The sequence below is a fragment of the Mobula birostris genome, chromosome 8, assembly GCF_030028105.1.
Source record: "Mobula birostris isolate sMobBir1 chromosome 8, sMobBir1.hap1, whole genome shotgun sequence".
Lineage (NCBI taxonomy): Eukaryota > Metazoa > Chordata > Chondrichthyes > Myliobatiformes > Myliobatidae > Mobula > Mobula birostris.
The window spans coordinates 164036724-164058268 of record NC_092377.1 but is presented as its reverse complement, the minus strand read 5'-3'; the positions used below and the strand labels follow the sequence as shown (position 1 = coordinate 164058268).

Below are 21545 nucleotides of genomic sequence, written 5' to 3'. Positions count from 1 at the left end.
TGGCTTTATGCTTGGGGTCATTGTCTTGCTGGAGAACAGATCTCCCAAGTCACAGTTCTCTTGCAGACTACATCAGGTTTTCCTCCAGGATTTCCCTGTATTTTGCTGCATTCATTTCACCCTCTACCTTCACAAGCCTTCCAGGGCCTGCTGCAGTGAAGCATCCCCACAGCATGGTGCAGCCACCGCCATGCTTCATGGTAGGGATGGTGTGTTTTTGATAATGTGCTTTGTTTGGCTTACGCCAAACATAGTGTTTAGTCCGATGGCCAAAAATCTCAATTTTGGTTTCATCGGACCATAGAACCTTCTTCCAGCTGACTTCAGAGTCTCCCATATGCCTTCTGGCAAACTCCAGCCGAGATTTCATGTGAGTTTTTTCAACAGTGGCTTTCTCTTTACCACTCTCCCATAAAGCTGTGACTGGTGAAGCACCTGGGCAACAGTTGTTGTATGTGTAGTCTCTCCCATCTCAGCCACTGAAGCTTGTAACTCCTCCAGAGCTGTCATGGGTCTCTTGGTGGCCTCCCTCACCAGTCCCCTTCTTGCAGGGTCACTCAGATTTTGAGGACGGCCAGCTCTAAGCATATTTACAGTTGTGCCTCCATTTCTTGATCGACTAAATTGTACTCCAAGCGTTATTCAGTGACTTGGAAATTTTCTTGTATCCATCTCCTGATTTGTGCTTTTTAATAACCTTTTCACGAAGTTGCTTGGAGTGTTCTTTTGTCTTCATGGTTTAGTTTTTGCTAGGATCATGACTCACCAGCAGTTGGACCTTCCAGATACAGGTGTATTTTTACTACAATCATTTGAAACACTTTGACCATACACAGATTTATATATAGCTAGGACACTTTAACTTCTAAAACTAATTGGCTGCACCAGTGATGATTTGGTGTGTCATATTAAAGGGAATGAATCCTTATTCAATCAATTATATTGTGTTTTATATTTGTAACTAAATTAGATCACTTTGTAAAGATCTGTTTTCACTTTGCCACGAAATTAAATCCACTGTGATTCAATGTTGTAACAATAAAACATGAAAACTTCTTGGGGGGGGGGTGAATACTTTTTATAGGCACTGCCTACAAGATTACTGAAATACTATTGAAATATTAAATACACAATGTTTTTTTTTTACACAGAGTGGTGGGTGTGTGGATCAAACTGCCAGGGGTGGTGGTGGAGGCAGATAAGGTAGTGATGTTTGAGAGGCTTTTTGACAGACGTATCAATGTGCTGGGACTGGTGCAAATGGTTCGTGTAGCTAGACGGAAATTGTTTAAGTTGGCGTCGTGCTCCGCACAGCCGTAATAGCTGGCTGGCCTGTTCCTGTGCTGTACTCTCCCACCCCTCACCCTCACACTGGGGGCAGTTTACTGTGTCCAATTCATTGCCTGATTCTACAACCTACAGACTGGCAGTCAAGGACGCTCGATGGCTCATGTTCTCAGTACTATTATTTATTTGCACAGTTTGTCTTCTTTTGCGCTTTGGTTGTCTTCAGTCTTTGCTTAGTCAAAGTCAATTTATTGCCAAAGCACTTACACAAAAGTCACCACAGAACACTAGGCTGTATGGGCTTGCTACAAGGTTCAAAGTAAATTTATTATCAGAGTACGTATGTGTCACCATATATAATCTGAGCTTCTTTATACTCAGCAAGTCTATAGAATAATAACTGACAGGATCAATGAGATTCATTTTCTTGCAGGCATTTACAGGAAAATAAAATGCTATAGAGTTACATAAATAAGGACTGACACATTGTCTGTATTTATTTTTCTGTAAATGCCTGCAAAAATGATTGAGGGTTGTATATGGTGACGTATGCATACTTTGATAATAAATTTGTACCAATCCGTACTGTGTAGTGTTACACAGAGCAGGGAGAGGGCTCTTCAGTCAGACAGCCATGCTGAATTGGGTGTCTCTTGTGTATTTAATATTTCAATAATGCAAAGTTCAAAGTAAATTTATTATCAAAGTACATATATGTCACCATAGTAACTACAAACAGGATCAATGAAAGATCATCCAGAGTGCAGAAAACAATAAACTGTGCAAATACAAAAGGAAGAAAGAATGATATAAACTAATAAAGAATAAATATTGAGAACATGAGATGAAGAGTCCTTGAAAGCGAGCCCTTTGGTTGTGGGAACATTTCAGTGAAGGGGCGAGTGAAGTTAACCCTTTTGGTTCAACAGCCCGATGGTTGTGGGGTAGTGACTGCTCCTGAACCTGGTTGTGAGGGCCCTGAGGTTCCTGTACCTTCTTCCCGAAGGCAGCAGCGAGAAGAGAGCATGGCCTGAGTAATCTTGTATATACTGCATACTGTTTGTTTTAGCATTCTTGTTCGTTTAAATAATTCGTTACGGGTTGTATGTAAAAATACATGAATTGCATACATTATCACACTACCACATGATACACATGCACCTTGCTTAAAGTATACTCGGAGAAAGACTCACATTTCAGACTTCCACATCTTCCCTTGAATTAGTTTAATGTTTTGAAGTTACAAAACATAACATTGGCAACGAGGTATTTTTGAAACTAACCCCAGACAGCTATTTCCCTGTGTTTGGCCGATATCCCTCTAAGCCATGAAAATGCCCGACGCAGGCCTCTCATGGTCTGAGTCGACGCTCCCTCCTCCTTTCCCAATCACGTGCGTGTTTGGGATGTGGAAGGAAGCTGGCCCACCCTGTGGAAACCCACAGAATCACCGGGAAACTTGCAGACTCTATGCAGACAGCACCTGAGTTCAGGATCGAATCTGAGTTGCTGTCCTAGCTGGCACCACCTTGCCACCCTTGAAAATGGCGGCAGAGGATTTGTGGAGCGGAGGGAGGTGTGAGGAGGTTAACATTAACTACTTTCAGTGGGGCCACGGGCATGTCTGATGACTTTCTGGTGGTGAATGTAGACATGTAGAGATGGCAGCTTAAACGTGTTGGCCTGGAGACCAGGTACAAAGTCAAAATCAAGGCAGATGTAAATTTACCAGATACGACCCTGAGATTCATTTTCTTGTTGGCATTCACAGTAGAACAAAGAAATACAAATAGAATCAATGAAAAATTACACACAAAGACTGACAGCAAATGTGCAAAAGAAGACAATCTGTGGAAATACAAAAATAAATAAACAGGTAAATAAATAAATACATCACCATATACAACCCGGAAATTCATTTTCTTGCAGGCATTCACAGAATGAAGAAATACGATCAAGTCAATGAAAAACTACACGTAAAGACTGACAACCCATGTGCAAAAGAAGGCAATCTGTGCACATACATACATAATAGATAAATAAATCAATAAATGTCACCATATACGACCCTGAGATTCATTTTCTTGCAGGCATTCACAGTAGAACAAGGAACATAGAACAGTACAGTGCAGGAACAGGCCCTTCGGCCCTCAGTGTTGTGTCATCTAGTGAATCAAAACACCCCACAACAACGAATCCCTCCTACCTACACAGCGACCGTATTCCTCCATTCACGTGCCTATCGAAAGCCTCCCATGTGCTTCCCCTCTATAAATGCAATGGGATCAATGGAAAGCTACACATAGAGACTGACAAACAACCAATGTGCAAAAGCAAGCAAACTGTGTAAGTACAAAAATAGATAAATAAATGTCACCATAGAAACATAGAAAATAGGTGCAGGAGTAGGCCATTCAGCCCTTCGAGCCTGCACCGCCACTCAGTATGATCATGGCTGATCATCCAACTCAGAACCCTGTACCTGCCTTCTCTCCATACCCCCTGATCCCTTTAGCCACAAGGGCCTTATCTAACTCCCTCTTAAATATAACCAATGAACTGGCCTCAACTGTTTCCTGTGGCAGAGAATTCCACAGATTCACCACTCTCTGTGTGAAGAAGTTTTCACTCATCTCGGTCCTAAAAGGCTTCCCCTTTTCATCTACAACCCCGAGATTCATTTTCTTACAGACAGGAACAGGAAAATAAAGAAACTTATAGAATTTATGAAAAACTGCACGTAAACAAAGACTAACAAACAACCAAATGTTCAGAGGGAGACAAATTGTACAAATAAAACAGTAACGAGAAGGTGAGGTGTAGAAAGTGAGTCTGTAGGTTGTGGAATCAGTTCAGAGTTGAGGTGAGTGATGTTATCCACGCCAGTTCAGAAGCCTGATAGTTGAAAGGCAATAACTGAACTGTATTGGAATATGCTTGTTTATTTTGTGTTATTATATTCTGCATTTTCACTCATTTTTGGGTTGCCAATTCCACGATTTTCTTTGCACGTGGGGAGAGGGATGCTTGATATTTTTGTTTGCATGGGCTGGTTCCATGATTCTTCTTTGTTTTGTGACTGTCTGTGTGGAAGACGAATTTCAGGGTTGAATACTGTATACATAATTTCATAACAACTGCACTTTAAATCTTTTGAATCTTCAAACTGTTCCTGAACGCGGTGCTTGTTGGCTGTGGAATCAGTTCAGTATTTGAGGTGGGTGAAGTTATCCATGCCAATTCCGGAGCCTGAAGATGGTACGGTGATAACTGTTCATATTAATAATGGCCAGTATTTTGTTCGCAGGTTGGTACAGGGGATATTGTCTTCGGAACAAATCAAAGAAGGTAGGCTGTCTTTTGCTTTACTGATGTGGTATTGATACTGGGGTACAATATTAGATTAGATATATCTATTAGTCAATAGGTCCATTGAAAAATACAATGAAACGTGTTGTTTGTGTTAACAACCAACACAATCCGAGGATGTGCTGGGGGCAGCCCTCGATAGTAATAAAAGTTCCAGGTACTAAACACACAAGATTTCCAGATACTGGAAATGCAGAGGAACTCAGCAGGCCAGGCAGCATCTTTGGAGAGGAATAAACGTTTCAGGTCGAGGCCCTTCATCAGGACTGGAAAGGAAGGAGGCAGAGGCCAGAGTAAGAAGGTGGGGGGAGGGAAGGAGTAGAACCTGGCAGGTGATAGGTGAAGCCAGGTGAGGGGGAGGGGAATGAAGTAAGAAGATGGGAGGGGATAGGTGGAAGAGGCAAAGGGCTGAAGAAGAAGAAGAAATCTGATAGGAAAGGACAGTGGACCATGGGAGAAAGGGAAGGAGGAGGGGCACCAAATGGGCAGCCCAGGAGAAGAGAAATGGTGAGAAGGTAACTAGAATATTGAATAGTAAAATAAGGAGTTTGGGGGGAGGGTGGAGAAATTGCCAGTGGCCAGAGAAACCATCAGGTTGGAGCTGATCCCTGAGGTATTGCTCCTCCAACCCGAATTTGACCTCATCGTGGCAGTAGAGTGGAGGACACAGACAGCAGACAGAGCGGTGGTGCTCAACAAAGCGGTCCTGCGATCTGTGCTGGGTCTCCCGATATCGAGGAGTCCCAACGGACTCGCGGGTGAAGTGTCGCCTCAACTGGAAGGACTGTTTGGGGCCCTGAATTGGTAGTGAGGGAGGAGTTGTAGGGGCAGGTGTAGTGTTTGCAGGGATAAGTGCCAGGAGGGAGATCAGTGATGCTAAGCCCAGATAGCTCCTTCCTCAGTTATCATCGAATATCTCCTATTAATTCCTTTGTACTTTGTACACGGGTGACGGGGTGCAGATAGATCTCTATCAAAGAAGGTGTAAGGTGCTTCTTCCCTCCGCTAGCCAGAAGGTCACCCTTGGGCGAGGTGTAGCACCTGCTTAGCCCCCTGATCAGGGTCATGTGAAGCCATGGGAGCAGGTGGTGGATGGTCGTATGAGCAGCTGGTGCACATCACAAGTCCTGGTTACGTGACCACTGACACCAGGCAGACAATCTCTGAAGAGTATTGATAATGGCTGGGGTCACCCATCTTGTAAAGACACTGCCCAGAAGAAGGCAATGGCAAACCACTTCTGTAGAAAAATTTGCCAAAAACAGTCATGGTCATGGAGAGACCACGATCGCCCAAGTCATACGACATGGCACATAACGATAACGATTTTTTGGTAGCCAGAAAAATTGATGTTCATACTGTCAGGTTGAAGGCTGATATGAACATAGCCCATTATTATTTATTAATTATTATTAATTGTTTTCATTTTTTAATTTTATTACTTTTTGACCAGCACTTTAGTCACCCAGGGGTGTCAGGTGGACATCTCTGCTGTGACTCTACCCCATGAACAATCACCTCTATGCCTCCATATCTGAGGCTACAGGTGAGGGTTGGCCTCACGAGTGAGAGTTGTGGTTGCAGAGCTGACGGAGAGAAAGAGGGTGATTGGGGTTCAGTATTTGGTGTGGATCTGATATCAACCAACGTCTGCTCTCCCCCCCCCCCCCCCCCCCCCGGCCTCACAGGGTGTCTTTCCTGCATCCTACATCCATTTGAAGGAGACGACGGTGGAAGGAGGAGGGTGAGTACCCCGGGAGCCCTGAGGGTCGGATTTTATCATGGAGAGAGCCACCAGCTCCCTGATCCAAGGAAAGATTAAAAATTATTTTTGTCACGTGTATGTCAAAACATGCAGCAAAGAGCGTCATTTGCAACAAGTCCAAGACATGCTGGCACATCCTGCCAGGCAGGAGAATGGTGTCGGAGAAGGATAATAAATCAGCCGTGATGGAATGGCGGAGTGGACTCGATGGGCCGAATGGCCTAATTCTGCTGATGTGTCTTATGGTCTCAATGTCTATGTGTCACCAAGCTTCTGGCACTAACACAGCAAGCCCACGGTTTAATAACCCTAATCCTTGCATCTGTGGGAGGAAACAGGAGTATCCACATGGTCATGGGGAGAGTGTACAAACTCCTTGCAGACAGCAGTGGGAATTGTACCCTGACCTTAGGATGGGTCTGTAAGCGTTATGCTAACTACTATGCTGTACATGTTATTTTTCTTATTGTGATTTATAGTATGTTTTATGTATTGCACTGTACTGATGCCACAAAACAGCAAATTTCACGGCATCTACCTGTTCTCCTAGGTATAGCAGAGATATCAATAAGTTTGAAAAAGTGCAGGGAAACTTTAAAGTGATGTTGCCAGGAGTTGGGCTAAGAAGTTGGTGAGGCCAAATGTGGAGTAATGTTTGCAGTTTTGGTCACCTACCTACAGGGAAGTAGTATAGGAATATAGAATGGAGGATAAATGTGTGGCTGAGGGATTGGAGCAAGGGGCAGGGATTCAGATTTCTGGATCATTGGGACCCCTTTTGGGGCAGGCATGACCTGTACAATAAGGATGGGTTGCACTTGAATCCGAGGGGGACCAATATCATAAGATCATAAGACCATAAGACCATAAGACAAAGGAGCAGAAGTCGGCCATTCGGCCCATCGAGTCTGCTCCATCATTTTATCATGAGCTGATCCATTCTCCCATTTGATCCCACTCCCCCGCCTTCTCACCATAACCTTTGATGCCCTGGCTACTCAGATACCTATCAATCTCTGCCTTAAATACACCCAATGACTTGGCCTCCACTGCCGCCTGTGGCAACAAATTCCATAGATTCACCACCCTCTGAATAAAAAAATTTCTTCACATTTCTGTTCTGAAAGGGCGCCCTTCAATCCTGAAGTCATGCCCTCTCGTATTAGACTCCCCCATCATGGGAAACAACTTTGCCACATCCACTCTGTCCATGCCTTTCAACGTTCGAAATGTTTCTATGAGGTCTCCCCTCATTCTTCTAAACTCCAAGGAATACAGTCCAAGAGCGGACAAACGTTCCTCATATGTTAACCCTCTCATTCCCGGAATCATTCCAGTGAATCTTCTCTGTACCCTCTCCAATGTCAGCACATCGTTTCTTAAATAAGGAGACCAAAACTGCCCACAGTACTCCAAGTGAGGTCTCACCAGCGCCTTATACAGCCTCAACATCTCATCCCTGCTCCTATACTCTATTCCTCTAGAAATGAATGCCAGCATTGCATTCGCCTTCTTCACTACCGACTCAACCTGGAGGTTAACCTTAAGGGTATCCTGTACGAGACTCCCAAGTCCCGTTGCATCTCAGAACTTTGAATTCTCTCCCCATTTAAATAATAGTCTGCCCGTTTATTTCTTCTGCCAAAGTGCATAACCGTACACTTTCCAACATTGTATTTCATTTGCCACTTCTTTGCCCATTCTTCCAATCTACCATTTCCTCAGCACTCCACCTATCTTCGTATCGTCAGCAAACTTAGCCACAAAGCCATCTATTCCATAATCCAAATCATTGATGTACAATGTAAAAAGAAGTGGCCCCAACACGGACCCCTGTGGAACACCACTGGTAACCGGCAGCCAACCAGAATAGGATCCCTTTATTCCCACTCTCTGTTTCCTGCCAATCAGCCAACACTCTATTCACGTATGTAACTTTCCTGTAATTCCATGGGCTCTTATCTTGTTAAGTAGACTCATGTGTGGCACCTTGTCAAAGGCCTTCTGAAAATCCAAATATACAACATCCACTGCATCTCCCTTGTCTAGCCTACTTGTAATTTCCTCAAAAAATTGTAATAGGTTTGTCAGGCAGGATTTTCCTTTAAGGAATTCTGCCTATCTTGTCATATGCCTCCAGGTACTCTGTAACCTCATCCTTGACAATCAACTCCAACAACTTCCCAACCACCGATGTCAAGCTAACAGGTCTATAATTTCCTTTTTGCTTCCTTGCCCCCTTCTTAAATAGCAGAGTGACATTTGCAATCTTCCAGTCCTCTGGAACCATGCCAGAATCTATCGACTTTTGAAAGACCATCGCTAATGCCTCCGCAATCACCACAGCTACTTCCTTCAGAACACGAGGGTGCATTCCATCTGGTCCGGGAGATTTATCTACCTTTAGACTACTCAGCTTCCTGAGTACTTTCTCTGTCGTAATTGTGACTGCGCACACTTCTCTTCCCTGCTACCCTTGAGTGTCCGGTATCCTGCTGTCTTCCTCAGTGAAGACTGATGCAAAATACTCGTTCAGTTCCTCCGCCATCTCCTTATCTCCCATTACAATCCTGGCAGGGAGGGTTGCTAAGGCTATTGGGGAGAGTTTAAACTAGAATTGCTGGGGGGGGGTGGGAACTGGACTGAAGAGACAGAGGAAGGGACAGTTGGCTGACAAATAGAGAAAGCTTGCAGGCAGTGTGAGAGGGAGGATAGGCAGCTGATAGAGAAGGGATGTGCTCATACTGATGGTTTGAAATGTGTCTGTTTTAATGCAAGGAGTATCATGAACAAAGCGGATGAGCTTAGAGCGTGGATCAGTACTTGGAGCTGTGCTGTTGTGCCCATTACAGAGGTTTAGGGGAAGGAATGGTTACTTAAAGTGCCAGGCTTTAGATGTTTCCGAAAGGACAGGGAAGGGGGAAAAAGAGGTGGGGGCGTGGTACTGTTGATCAGAGATAGTGTCATGGCTGCAGAAAAGGAGGAAGTCATGGAGGGATTGTCTGCGGAGTCTCTGTGGGTGGAAGTTAGAAACACGAAGGGGTCAATAACTCTACTGGGTGTTTTTTATAGACCACCCAATAGTAACAGGGACATTGAGGAGCAGATAGGGAGACAGATTCTGGAAAGATGTAATAATAACAGGGTTGTTGTGGTGGGAGATTTTTATTTCTCCAGTATTGATTGGCGTCTCCCTAGAGCAAGGGGTTTAGATGGGGTGGAGTTTGTTAGGTGTGTTCAGGAAGGTTTCTTGAAACAATATGTAGATAAGCCTACAAGAGGAGAGACTGTACTTGATTTGGTACTGGGAAATGAACCTGGTTAGATGTCGGGTCTCTCAGTGTTTCTCTAAGTTTCTAAAGTTATCAATAAATTTGGAAGAGTGCAGAGAAAATTTACAAGGATGTTGCAGAGCCTTGAGGACCTGAGTCAGAGGGAAAGGTTGAATAAGTTAGGACTTTATTTGCTGGAGTGTAGGAGAAAGGGGAGATTCGATAGAGGTATACAAAATTATGTGGGGTATAGACAGGGTAGATGCAAGTAGGCTTTTTCCTCTGAGGTTGGGTGAGACTAGAACTAGAGGTCGTAGGTTAAGGGTGAAAGGTGAAATGTTTACGGAGAAGCTGAGGGAGAAAGCTGTTCGCTCAGAGGGTGGTGCGACTATGGAACGAGGAAGCAGCAGAAGTGGAGGATGCAGGTGCGAGTTCAACACTTAAGCGAAATTTGGATTGATCCATGGATGGGAGGGGTATGGTCGACGGGACAAGGCAGAATAATAGTTTGGCATGGAGTAGATGGGCTGAAGGGCCTGTTTCTGGCTGTGGAGTTCTGTGACTGCATGAGTCTTCTGTGTGTCCGTGATAATAAACCCAATTCTGATTCTATCAGTGAGGCGCAAGTACAAAGACCAACTTGATTGAAGCAGCATGACAGACACGTTAGCAGAGACATCACACAGAATATAAAGTTATACAAGACATTGAAGGGGCAAAAACAGAGAAACGCAAGACATTAGTGCAAAAAAATATACAGTTAGAGACAAGTGCACAGGAGTACAGAATATGGCCCATAGTGTTCTGGGTTCAAAGATTTTTCCTTGTGGCTTACCCCAAGAGACTCACTGTCTGGGTGAAATAATTCCCCACCTTCATTACTTGCCACCGATTTCCAAACCTCAGTGAGTCTCTTTGGAGTTCTCTGCATTCAATCGGTGGCTCCCCAGCCTCACCCTGTAGTGCAGGTTTCAGAGAATAGACCTTAGCTTGCTTTTCCTCATTTCAATGGGTGTAACAGCCTTGTGGTTAAATCTCTGGTTTTAGTATTGAGGGGCCTGCCCTGTTGAGACAAGTTCAAATCTCGCCATGGCATCTGGGAATTTTAATTTGACAAATTAAGTTAATTTATTTAGAGATACAGCGCAGTACAGTCTCTTCCGGCCCAACAAGCTGTGCTGCCCAGCAACCCCCAAATTAACTTAATCACAGGACAATTTACAATGACCGGTTAACCTACGAACCGATACGTCTTTGGACTGTGGGAGGGAACTGGAGAACCAGAAAAAACCCACACATTCCACAGGAAGGACATACAGACTCCTTACAGAGGATGCTGGGATTGCACTCTGAACTCCGACGCCCCGAGCTGTAATAGGATCAGACTAATCGCTACACTACCAAAGCTAATCAAGGACAAGCAAAGACTAGGAATGAATCGGAATATAGTAACTGCTGATGGAGTTCCAGGGAGGAAATCTGTCATACTTTGAAGGACATGGTGTGTTGACCTTCATTAATTGGGGATTGAGTTCATGACCCATGAACTCCTGTATAGACCACACTTGGAGAGATTCTGCAGATGCTGGAAATCCAGAGTACCATGAACAAAATGCTGGAGCAATTCAGCAGGCCAGGCAGCGTCTATGGGGAGGAAGAGTCCCGATGAAGAGTCCCAGCCTGGAGCGTTGCCACTTCATTCCTTTCCATGCGGATGCTGCCTGACCTGCTGAGTTCCACCAGCATTTTGGGTTACTTGGGAGTATTGTGTTCAGTTCTGGTCACCTCATTATAGGAAGGATGTGGAAGCTTTAGAGGGGGCACAGAGGAGATTTACCAGGATGCTGCCTGGATTAGAGAGCATGTCTTATGAGCGTAGGTTGGGTGATCTAGGGCTTTTCTCTCTGAGCGAAGGAGGATGAGCACTGACTTGATGCATAGAATGAGTGGACAGTCAGAGACTTTTCCCTCTGGGTGGAAATGCCTAATACAAGGGAGTATAACCTTATGACGATTGGGTGAAAATACAGGGGGATTGTTGGAGTTAGGTTTTATTTTACACGGAATGGTAGGTGTGTGGAACTGCCAGGGATGGTGGTGGAGGCAAATACATCAAGGATATTTATGAGGTTCTTAGATAAGCACATGGATGATGAAAAATGGTGAGTTATATAAGAGGGAAGGGTTAGTCTTATCTTAGAGTAGCTCGTAAGGTCAGCACAGCATCATGGGCCAAAGGGCCTGTACTGTACTGTAGTATTCTATGTTCTTATATAATCATATAACAATTACAGCACGGAAACAGGCCGTCTCGGCCCTTCTAGTCCGTGCCGAACTCTTATTCTCACCTAGTCCCACCGACCCGCACTCAGCCTATAACCCTCCATTCCTTTCCTGTCCATATAGCTGTCCAATTTAACTTTGTCTGGTTTGGTCTCGTTGACTCCAGACCAACACGATTACCTCTTAACCATCTCCTCGACTGCAGTCAAAAAGTTCTGGCCTTGGTAGAGTTATCCACAGCCTGTGAATAGATGATCCCTCCATAAGGCACGTCACTTGCCCTGAACAGGGACTCAGCATTCCTCTGAATGCAGGATTCACGATTGATTGAATGCATAATAAACAATTGACTTGTTTATTTCTACCAGAGTCAAGGGTTTATTCCAACATCAGTTCAGTTGAGATACTTACTTATTATTACGTTTTATTTATGAGGTAACAGACCCTTCCCAATGTGACCAATTAACCTGTTAACCCATAGGTCTTTGGAATGTGGGAGGAAACCCATGCGGTCATTGGGAGAACGTACAAGCTCATGAACCCATATCACTGATGTTGTAATAACGTTACGCAAACTGCTAAGCTACCGTACCACCCTCTACTTGACCAGTAACTTGGTATTTCTGTTGAACAGGCAAGACGAGACGGTCATATCCAACGAACTACCATTGGTCCAAGAACTCACCATGACCCTGAGAGAATGGGCAGTCATCTGGCACAAACTATACCTGGTAAGAACTAATGATTGCTCCTTCCTTCAGCCACGGGATGTCAGTTGACAGCTGGGAGGTTCCAGTCCAGTCAAGGCCTCACCTCCAGATTCAGCATCAGACCATCTCTCTAGCTCCCAGGGAATGTTGAAGAATTAGGAACACAAGGAATTTTACTCACTGGAATTCTGAAGAATGAGGGGTGACCTCATTGAAACCTATCGAATGTTGAAAAGCCTCACCAGAGTGGATGTGGAGAGGATGTTTCCTTTGGTGGAAGAATCTAAGACCAGAGGACACAATCTCAGAATAGAGGGGCGTCCTTTTAGAGTGGAGATGAGGAGGAATTTCTTTAGCCAGAAAGTGATGAATCTGTGGAATTCATTGCCACAGGCAGAGGTCAAATCATTGGGTATGTTTTAAGGCAGGGGTTGATAAATTCTTCATTATTCAGGGCATGAAGGGAATGAAGGGATACCAAGAGAAGGCAGGAGATTGGGGCTGAGAGGGAAAATGGATCAGCCATGATGAAATGGTGGATCAGACTTGATGGGCCAAATGGCCTGATTCTGCTCCTATATGTTCTGTGTGGTCTTCTGGTCTTAAATCCAAACAACACACACAAGATGCTGGAGGAACTCAGCAGGTCAGGCAGCATCAATGGGAATGAATAAACATTTGACATTTTGGGCTGAGATCCTTCTTCAGGACTGGAAAGGCAGTGGGAAGGTACCAAAATAAAAAGGTGGGGTGAGAGGAAGGAGGATAGTGAGATGATGAGAGGTGAAGCCAGGTAGGTAGGAAAGGTTAAAAGCTGGAGAGGAAGGAATCTGATAGGAGAGGAGAGTGGACCATAGGAGAAAAGGAAGGAGGAGAGACACCAGGGGCAGGTGAGAAGAGGTAGGAATGTCCTTGAACATCAGTAGTTTCTCCTGCACTGACAACCAACCATAGATCAGGATCTTGTCACGTGTTACATTAAACCTTTGATTCTCCTCTTCCCAGAAGCCCCCTGAGTCAAAAAAAGTCAAGATTTTATTGTCTATGCACGTCCATGTGTGCACAAGTACGATGAAAAACTTACTTGCAGCAACATCACATCGGATTGGCAGCATTCACAGGAAAATATGAATTAAATAGAAACGTAAATTGTACAAAAAAGAACGCAGAACAGAGAAGATGCGTTGCTGAATGCGTTGCTATACTGTGGTGATTCATTGAGTCATTTGGTTCCAGAACCAAGTGATTGGAGATGCTCTTGAACCTGGTGGTGTGGGACGTCAGTCTTCTGTATCTCCAGTCCATCACAGTGCTGCAGTACTGAGATGGTGATTAGGGTTGTGCAAGTTGGCTCCAGAACGGCTGAAGCGAAGTGGCTGTTCTTGAACCTGGAGGTGTGAGACTTCAGAGTACCTCCTGCCAGATAGTAGCTGCAGGAAGATGGCAGGGCTAACCCCAATCACCACCTCGGTGTCTGGACCAGCTGCCTTTTCCTGAGGTGAACTCAGTCTTTCCAAAGTATTTTTAATTGTAGAGTTCAGATTGTGTTCGAGTTGCCATCCCACAGAAGGAATTAAACCCTTTGAAAACATGAATAATCGGGAGTTAGTCCCATATCATTTGATATTATAATTAGAAGTTATGGAAGTGGTTGCTGTAGGCAATACAAAGGAAGCAGCTTCTAAATGTTCCAGTGAACCTGGTCACAAAACACGTTGAAACAAGCCCAGAGCGGCTGGACACATTACCCGAGGGATCGGCGCTCACTGATACCGTGCTGGCACAGGTTCAGCAGGTTTCTGCTCAGATTTTTGTTGCTGCTTTACCAAGTAACTTGGCACCGTACTGCGGAGGCAGAAATGAGAACCCTGAACCACACCGGGGGTGGGGGTGGTGGGGGGGGGCGCAATAGAGAAGATGGCCAAGGACAGACAGAGAGGAGGGCCTTCATCGCTGGGTTCAATGTCTGTTCAGAAATCGGATAGCAGGGGTGAAGAAGCTGTTCCTGAATCGCTGAGTGCATGCCTTCGGGCTCCTGTACCTCCTACCTGATGGTAACAATGAGAAGAGGGCATGTCCTGGGTGATGGGGGTCCTGAGTGATGGATGGAAAGTTTGCTTTAGATGCCACCCATATTTATCACTTTATTACAACAGGGCATCGTGGTAGAGCAGGGGTTCCTAACCTGGGGTCCACGGACCTGTCCATTAATGGTAGGGGTCCATGGCATAAAATAGGTTGGAAACCCCTGGAGGAGAAATGCAGAATAATTCCAGCTACAGAGAGTTTGCAATGCAGGCAGCCACTAAATGCAAGGCCTTAACAAAGTCGATTTTAAGGCCAAGAGTCCATCTTATCGTACAAGAGGTCCATTTGATAGTGTAACAGCAATGGGACTGCTGAAAAGACCTCTCCTACAGTAAGAACATAGAATGTTACAGCACAGTACAGGCCCTTCGGCCCACTATATTGTGTTGACCTTTTAGGCTACTCCAAGATCAATCTAACCTCTCCCTCCTACGTAGCCCTCCATTTTTCTATCATCTACGTGCCTATCTAAGAGTTTCTTAAATGTCCCTAATGTATCTGCCTCCATCACCACCCCTGGCAGGGCATTCCACTCACCCACCACTCTGTGGGTAAAAAAAAACCTACATTTGACATCCTCCGCCCTCCCCATACTTTCCTCCAGTCACCTTCAAATTATGTCCTCTCGTGTTAGCCATTTCCACCCTGAGGAAAAAGTCTGGCCGTCCAGTCGCTCTGTGCCTCTTACTATGTTATACAACTTTATTAAGTCACCTCTCATCCTCCTTGACCCCAAAGAGAAAAGCTGCATTTCACTCAGCCTGTCCTCTCTGATCGTCTCCTCTGCACCCTCTCTAAAGCTTCCACATCCCTCCCGTAATGAGGTGACCAGAACTCAACACAGTGTTCCGAGTCTGGTCTAACCAGAGCTGCAACATGACCTCGCACTCTTCGAAGTTGAAAATACATGCGTCTATCAGAGAATGTATTCATTGTACAACCTTGCGGTTTGTCTCCTTACAGGCAGCCACAAAGCAAAGAAACCCAATAGATCCAAAAAAAAAGAAGACCGTCAAACACCCAGTGTGCAGGGGAAAAACAAGTTGTTCAAACAGCAAATAACATTCAGAACTGAAGTTCACAAAAGGGAATCCACGGCCATGAAACCAATCATTAGTGCAGCTGGTCCAGGAGCACGTTAGTTGCTGGCCACAGCCCCAGATCAGCACAGAGACGAGTAAACCTTGCAGGCAGTGAGCTGAACCCTTGAACTCAATACCCCAACTAATGAAGGATGACACACCACCTGCCTTCTTAACCGTCCTGCTAAGACTTCCGCCATTAACCCTGTACTCCGCCTTCAAGTTTGACCTTCCAAAGCAAATCACTCCACACTACGTGACTCCCTCGTCCACTCGTCCCTCCCCACTGATCTCCCTCCCGGCACCCATCCTTGCAAGCGGAACAGGTGCTACACCTGCCTCTACACCTCCTCCCTCATTACCGTTCACAGTCGTTCCAGGTGAGGCGACACTTCACCTGTGAGTCTGTTGGAGGTCATTTACTGTGTCCGGTGCTCCCAGTGTGGCCTCCTGTATATCGGTGAGACCTTACATAGATTGGGAGACCACTTCGCCGAGCATCTACGCTCCCTCTGCCAGAACAAGTGGGATCTCCCAGTGGCCACCCATTTTAATTCCACTTCCCATTCCCATTCCGATATGTCCATCCATGGCCTCCTCCACTGTCGTGATGAGGCCACACTTAGGTTGGAGGAATAACACCTTATATTCTGTTTGGGTAGCCTCCAACCTGATGGCATGAACATCGATTTCTCAAACTTCCAGCAATGCCTCCCACCCCCCTTCACCATTTCCCATCCCCTTTTTCCCCAACTTATCTCCTTGTCTGCCCCTTCTGGTGCTCCCTCCCCCCAACTTTCTTTCTTCCATGGCCTCTGTCTCTTTTACTAATTTATTTCCCAGCTCATTACTTCGTCCCTTCCCCTTCAGGTTTCACCTTATCTTTCTCTTTCCCTTTCCCCCACCTTTTAAATCTACTCCTCAGCTTTTTTTCTCCAGTCCTGCCAAAGGGTCTTGGCCTGAAACGTCGACTGTACTTTGTTCCATAGATGCTGCCTGGCCTGCTGAGTTCCTCCAACGTATTGTGTGTGTTTCACTCGACACTCTTCCAGATTGAACCACATCTGCCACTTTCCAGCCCAGCTCTGCATCTTGTCAATGTCCCGTTGTAATCTATAGCAACCTTCTGCACTGCCCACAATACCACAGCACCACCAAGCTTTGTGTCATCTCAACAGTGCGGTGGACTCTTGATTTCACAATCTACAGCACTGTGCAAAAGTTTCAGATATATATAAATAAAAATTAGATATATATATATAGCACTAGGGTGTATAAGACTATTGCACAGTACTGTATTTGTTAATGTGGAGCAGAGAGTGAGTTTATAAATCTGGTGGGAGCAAAGGATGTTGGGAGTGGTGAGAGTGGAGCGTCGGGGGGAGGGGTGTGGACAGGTGGCAGAGAAGGAGTGTCAGGGGTGGAGGGTGGCGCAGGTACAGACACACCCAACCCTGAGACACCAGGCAAGGTCATTTGATTCCAAACAATTGGCTTATTGACCATTACAGAATGTCTCTCCAGTGCTTCCCACTGCCTCCCCTCTCCCTTCCCCTTTCCCAACCATGACTCCCCTCTCCCTGCCCCCTTCCCACTCTCAGTTCACAATAGAGACCCGTATCAGAATCAGGTTTATCATCACTCACATATGTCATGGAATTTGTTTGGTTTTTTTTGCAGCAGTACAGTGCAATACATACAATTACTCTAGAACTGTGCAGAAGTCTCAGGCAACCAAGCTGTCTAAATGTGCCTAAGACTTTTGCAGAGTACCATGCGTTTTTCAAATGAAGGGGGAATAGTTGTTGAGAGCAGGAGCTTGCGGTTGCTCTAGGACGAGAGCATATTTGTGGTTGTCTGTATCCCGGCCATTTTCACCTCTTTTTGCAGAATGGCAACAAGGCCCTGTTCCAACACGTGCAACAGATGACGTACTGCCTGATGGAGTGGCACTCCCAGATCATCTCTGGAACACTCCCAAAGGACGAGCTCTTGGAACTGAAGAGGAAGGTCATTGCCAAGATCGACTACGGGAACAGGTGAGAAGCCATCTCCGCTCCCATCGTCTTTGCCCAAGGCCGCCTCTACTGCCATGATGAGGCCCAGCCCAGAGTGGGAGGTCAGGGGGAACTCACATGGTCACAGGGAAAGCATGCAGACCCCACACAGACAGTGCCAGAGGTCTGGATCAAGCCCCGGGTCCCCAGAGCTGAGAGGTGGCATCTCTAATTCCCACAGCAAGCTACCGGGAAATTTAGCAGAAGGAAGCATGGGTTATTTGGGGACTTGATCAAAATAGTAAGGGGTGACACAGCAAGAAATACTGCTGTGCTTATTCTGGCTTCTTCCCTCCTCCTTTCCAGTCCCGATGAAGAGCCTTTGCCCGAACTGTCAACTGTTTATTCCCCTCCATAGATGCTGCCTGACCTGCTGAGTTCCTCCAGCATTTTGCGTTGCTCTGGATTTCCAGCGTCTGCATAATCTCCTGTGTTTGTGTTTTTTACCACTGTGTACCTACCTGCAACGCTTTTCTCTGCAAAGTCAGACTGACTTGTAATATCGATGCATTGCACCCCCCCCCCCCAAATCTCAGACAATCTCCCATATCTAAAGATCAACCACACAACAGCAGAGCTGAAGTGGCGTGAGGATGCAGCAGCTCCAGAGAATCCGGTTCGATCCCGACCTCTGGTGATGTTCAGCAAACATACAGAGAGAGAGAGAGACACACACACACACACACACACACACACACACACACACGCACAGACACACACACACACACACACACACACACACAGACACACAGGAACCCAGCAGGTCAGGCAGCAGCTATGGAAAAGAGTAAAGAGTTGGCAGTTCAGAGCAAAACCCTCTCCAGGACTGGAAAGGACGGGGGCAGAAGGTGGGGGGTGTGGGGTGGAGCATAAACTGGCTTGTTATTGGTGAGACCAAGTGAGGGGGGGAGCAGGGTGGGGCAAATGATGAAGTAAGAAACTGGGAGGTGATAGGTAGAACAGGCAAAGGGTTGAAGAAGAAGGAGTCTGATAGGAGAGGGGAGTGGACTGTGGGTGAAAGGGAAGGGAAAAGGGACCCAGGGGGAGGTGATAGGCAGGTGAGGAGAACGGACGGGGTAAGTCGGAATGAGGAATGGAAAAAGAAAGAAGGAGGGGGAGTAAGTTAGAGAAGTTGATGTTGGAGGCTGCCCAGATGGAATACGAGGTGTTGCTCCTCCAACCAATTTCCAAAGGTTCTTTTATAAATTTAATGATGCTGCCTGACCTGCTGAGTTCCTCCAGCCTTTTGTGTGTGTTGTTTTGTTTGTTTGTTTGTTTGTTGATTTAGAGATACAGCACGGTAACAGGCCCTTCTGGCCTAGTGAGCTGGTGTCACCCAATTACACCATGTGACAATTAGCCTACTGACCTGCTCGTCTTCGGAATGTGGGAGGAAACCGGAGCACCCGGAGGAAACCCACACGGTCTCGGGGTTTCCTTAGTGACAGTAGCGAGAATCGAACCCAGACCGCTAGCGCTGTAACAGCTACACTACCATGCTGCCTCACAGTTTTAAATGTCTTCCCACCACCCCACCGAATCTTGTAATCAGCTCCCTCTGTTTTGCTGCCTTCCAGAATCCTCGGCCTAGACCTGGTGGTACGAGATGAAGACGGCAACGTTCTCGACCCCGATCAGACCAGCACCATCACACTCTTCAAGGCTCACGAGTCTATTTCCCGAGGAATTGATGAGCGAATCCAGGAGGAGAAGGTAGATTTACCTTTCCTACTTCCCGGTCCATCACCCCTCGGACACGCAGGGCAAACCAAGGTGGCCGCCATTCCTGTCAACCCACTGGCAGGTTGCCCCACGCGGCATTTTGTGCTGTGGAGAACAAAATCTCAGATTTCTGTCCTCGGACCACATGCTGTTTGGTGGAATCGCCTGTTCACTGGGTGTGGGGCTTCTGTGTTTCTGCACAAGCACACAACACAGTCAGAGGGGTCGTGTTGAGCTGATAATCTCGGAGTATAAGATGTGTAGGAACAGTTCTACTGCGACCCTCCCAAGTAGTGAGATGGTACAGCTGGTAGGGGTTCTGCTGCGCAGCACCAGAGATCCGGGCTGAGTCCTGACCTATGGTGCTGTCTGCGTGGAGTTTGCAGACTCACCCCGTGAATGCAGCCGATTTGCTCCGAGTGCATTCCAAAGACTTGTGGGTTGATGGGTTAAAAGCTGCCTCCAGTGCTTGGACTAGAATACAAAAGCAAAGATGTAATGTTGAGGCTTTATAAGGCATTGGTCAGACCACATTTGGAGTATGGTGAGCTGTTTGGGGCCCCTAATCTGAGAAGGGATGTGCTGGCATTGAGAGGGACCAGAGGAGGATGACAAAAAGAATGCCAGGTATGAAAGGGTTAATGTACGAGGAGTGTTTGATGGCTCTGGGCCTGTACTCGTCAGAGTTTAGAAGAATGAGGGAGGAATCTCATTGAATGCTATTGAATATTGAATACAGTGGATATGGAGGGGATGTTCTCTATAACGGGGGAGTCTCGGACCAGAGGGCACAGCTTCAGAATAGAGAGATGTCCCTTTAGAACAGAGATGAGGAGGAATTTCCTTAGCCGGGGGTGGGGGGGGGGGTGAATCTGTGGAATTCATTGCTACAGACAGCTGTGGAGGTCAAATCACTTTGGTATATTTAACAAGGAGGCTGAGAAAGTTTTTGATCAAAAGATACACGAAGGGGACAGGAGAAAGTGTTTGGGAAGGATAATAAATCAGCCATGATCGAATGGTGGAGTAGACGACGGGCTGAATAGCCAAATTCGTCTCCTGAGTCTCATGGTCTTCCACCCAGCTAAAAGACTTCCCTGTGCAGCACTGAAATGTTAGGCTTGGCGTCAGGCTCTCTGAGGTGTGGGATGTCAAGTTTCTAGAGATACTAAGAGCTACCTGACTAGCACAGATCAGCGACGGTTGCAGTCCTGAATCGTGCAGTTATCCAATTCATTTACCCATCCGTGTCTCCCTCTCTCCCTCTCTCCCTTTCCCAGTCCAGAATCCACAGCATGGAGGTGAGGCGCCAGTCCATATTCAGCACCACCCACACCTACAGCCTGTACGTCAACCTGAAGAACTTTGTGTGTAACATCGGTGAGGATGCCGAGCTGCTGATGTCACTGTACGACCCCGTTCAGTCGGAGTTCATCAGGTACATAACTCCCCTCGGCACTGAGACCTGGGCTGGGGAATCGTCAGCACAAGGCATTCTGCAGACACTGGAAGTCCAGAGATAACACATACAGAATGCTGGAGGATCTCAGGTCATGCAGCATCCAAAGAGGGGAATAAGCATCTGACATTTTGGGCTGAGACGGTTCATCAGAAAAGGGGACAGAAGCCAGAATGAGAAGGGTGGGGGAGCAGCGGCGAAGTTGGCGGTGTGATAGGTGGTCAGGCGAGTGAGGGAGGCGGGTGGTGATGGGAGGAAGAGGTAAGGGGCTGAAGAAGAAGGAAGGGGAAGAAGGTGGACCATGGGTGAAAAGGAAGGAGGAGAGGCACCAGAGGAAAGTGATGGGCCGCTGAGGAGAAGGGAAAGGGTGAGAGGGGAGTCAGAATTGGGAACGGAAAATGAGTCCTTGGAATTTTATGTCGGAGACGGTTGTGGAGATCCCACCACTGGG

General features: G+C 46.4%; 1 protein-coding gene across 3 annotated transcripts in view; it reads left to right on the top strand.

Annotated features, from left to right (window-relative positions):
* dock5 (dedicator of cytokinesis 5) overlaps nt 1-21545 on the top strand; it is a 222736-nt gene that overhangs the window by 62895 nt on the left and 138296 nt on the right. For 2 of the 3 annotated variants that reach the window (XM_072266712.1, XM_072266713.1), the window contains exons 3-8: nt 4595-4635; nt 6345-6400; nt 12611-12707; nt 17747-17895; nt 19491-19626; nt 20916-21073. In XM_072266712.1, the coding sequence (XP_072122813.1) occupies nt 4595-4635; nt 6345-6400; nt 12611-12707; nt 17747-17895; nt 19491-19626; nt 20916-21073 (637 nt within the window). Of the gene's footprint in view, nt 1-4594; nt 4636-6344; nt 6401-12610; nt 12708-17746; nt 17896-19490; nt 19627-20915; nt 21074-21545 lie in introns of those variants that run through there. The other variant, XM_072266714.1, reaches the window with a different exon arrangement.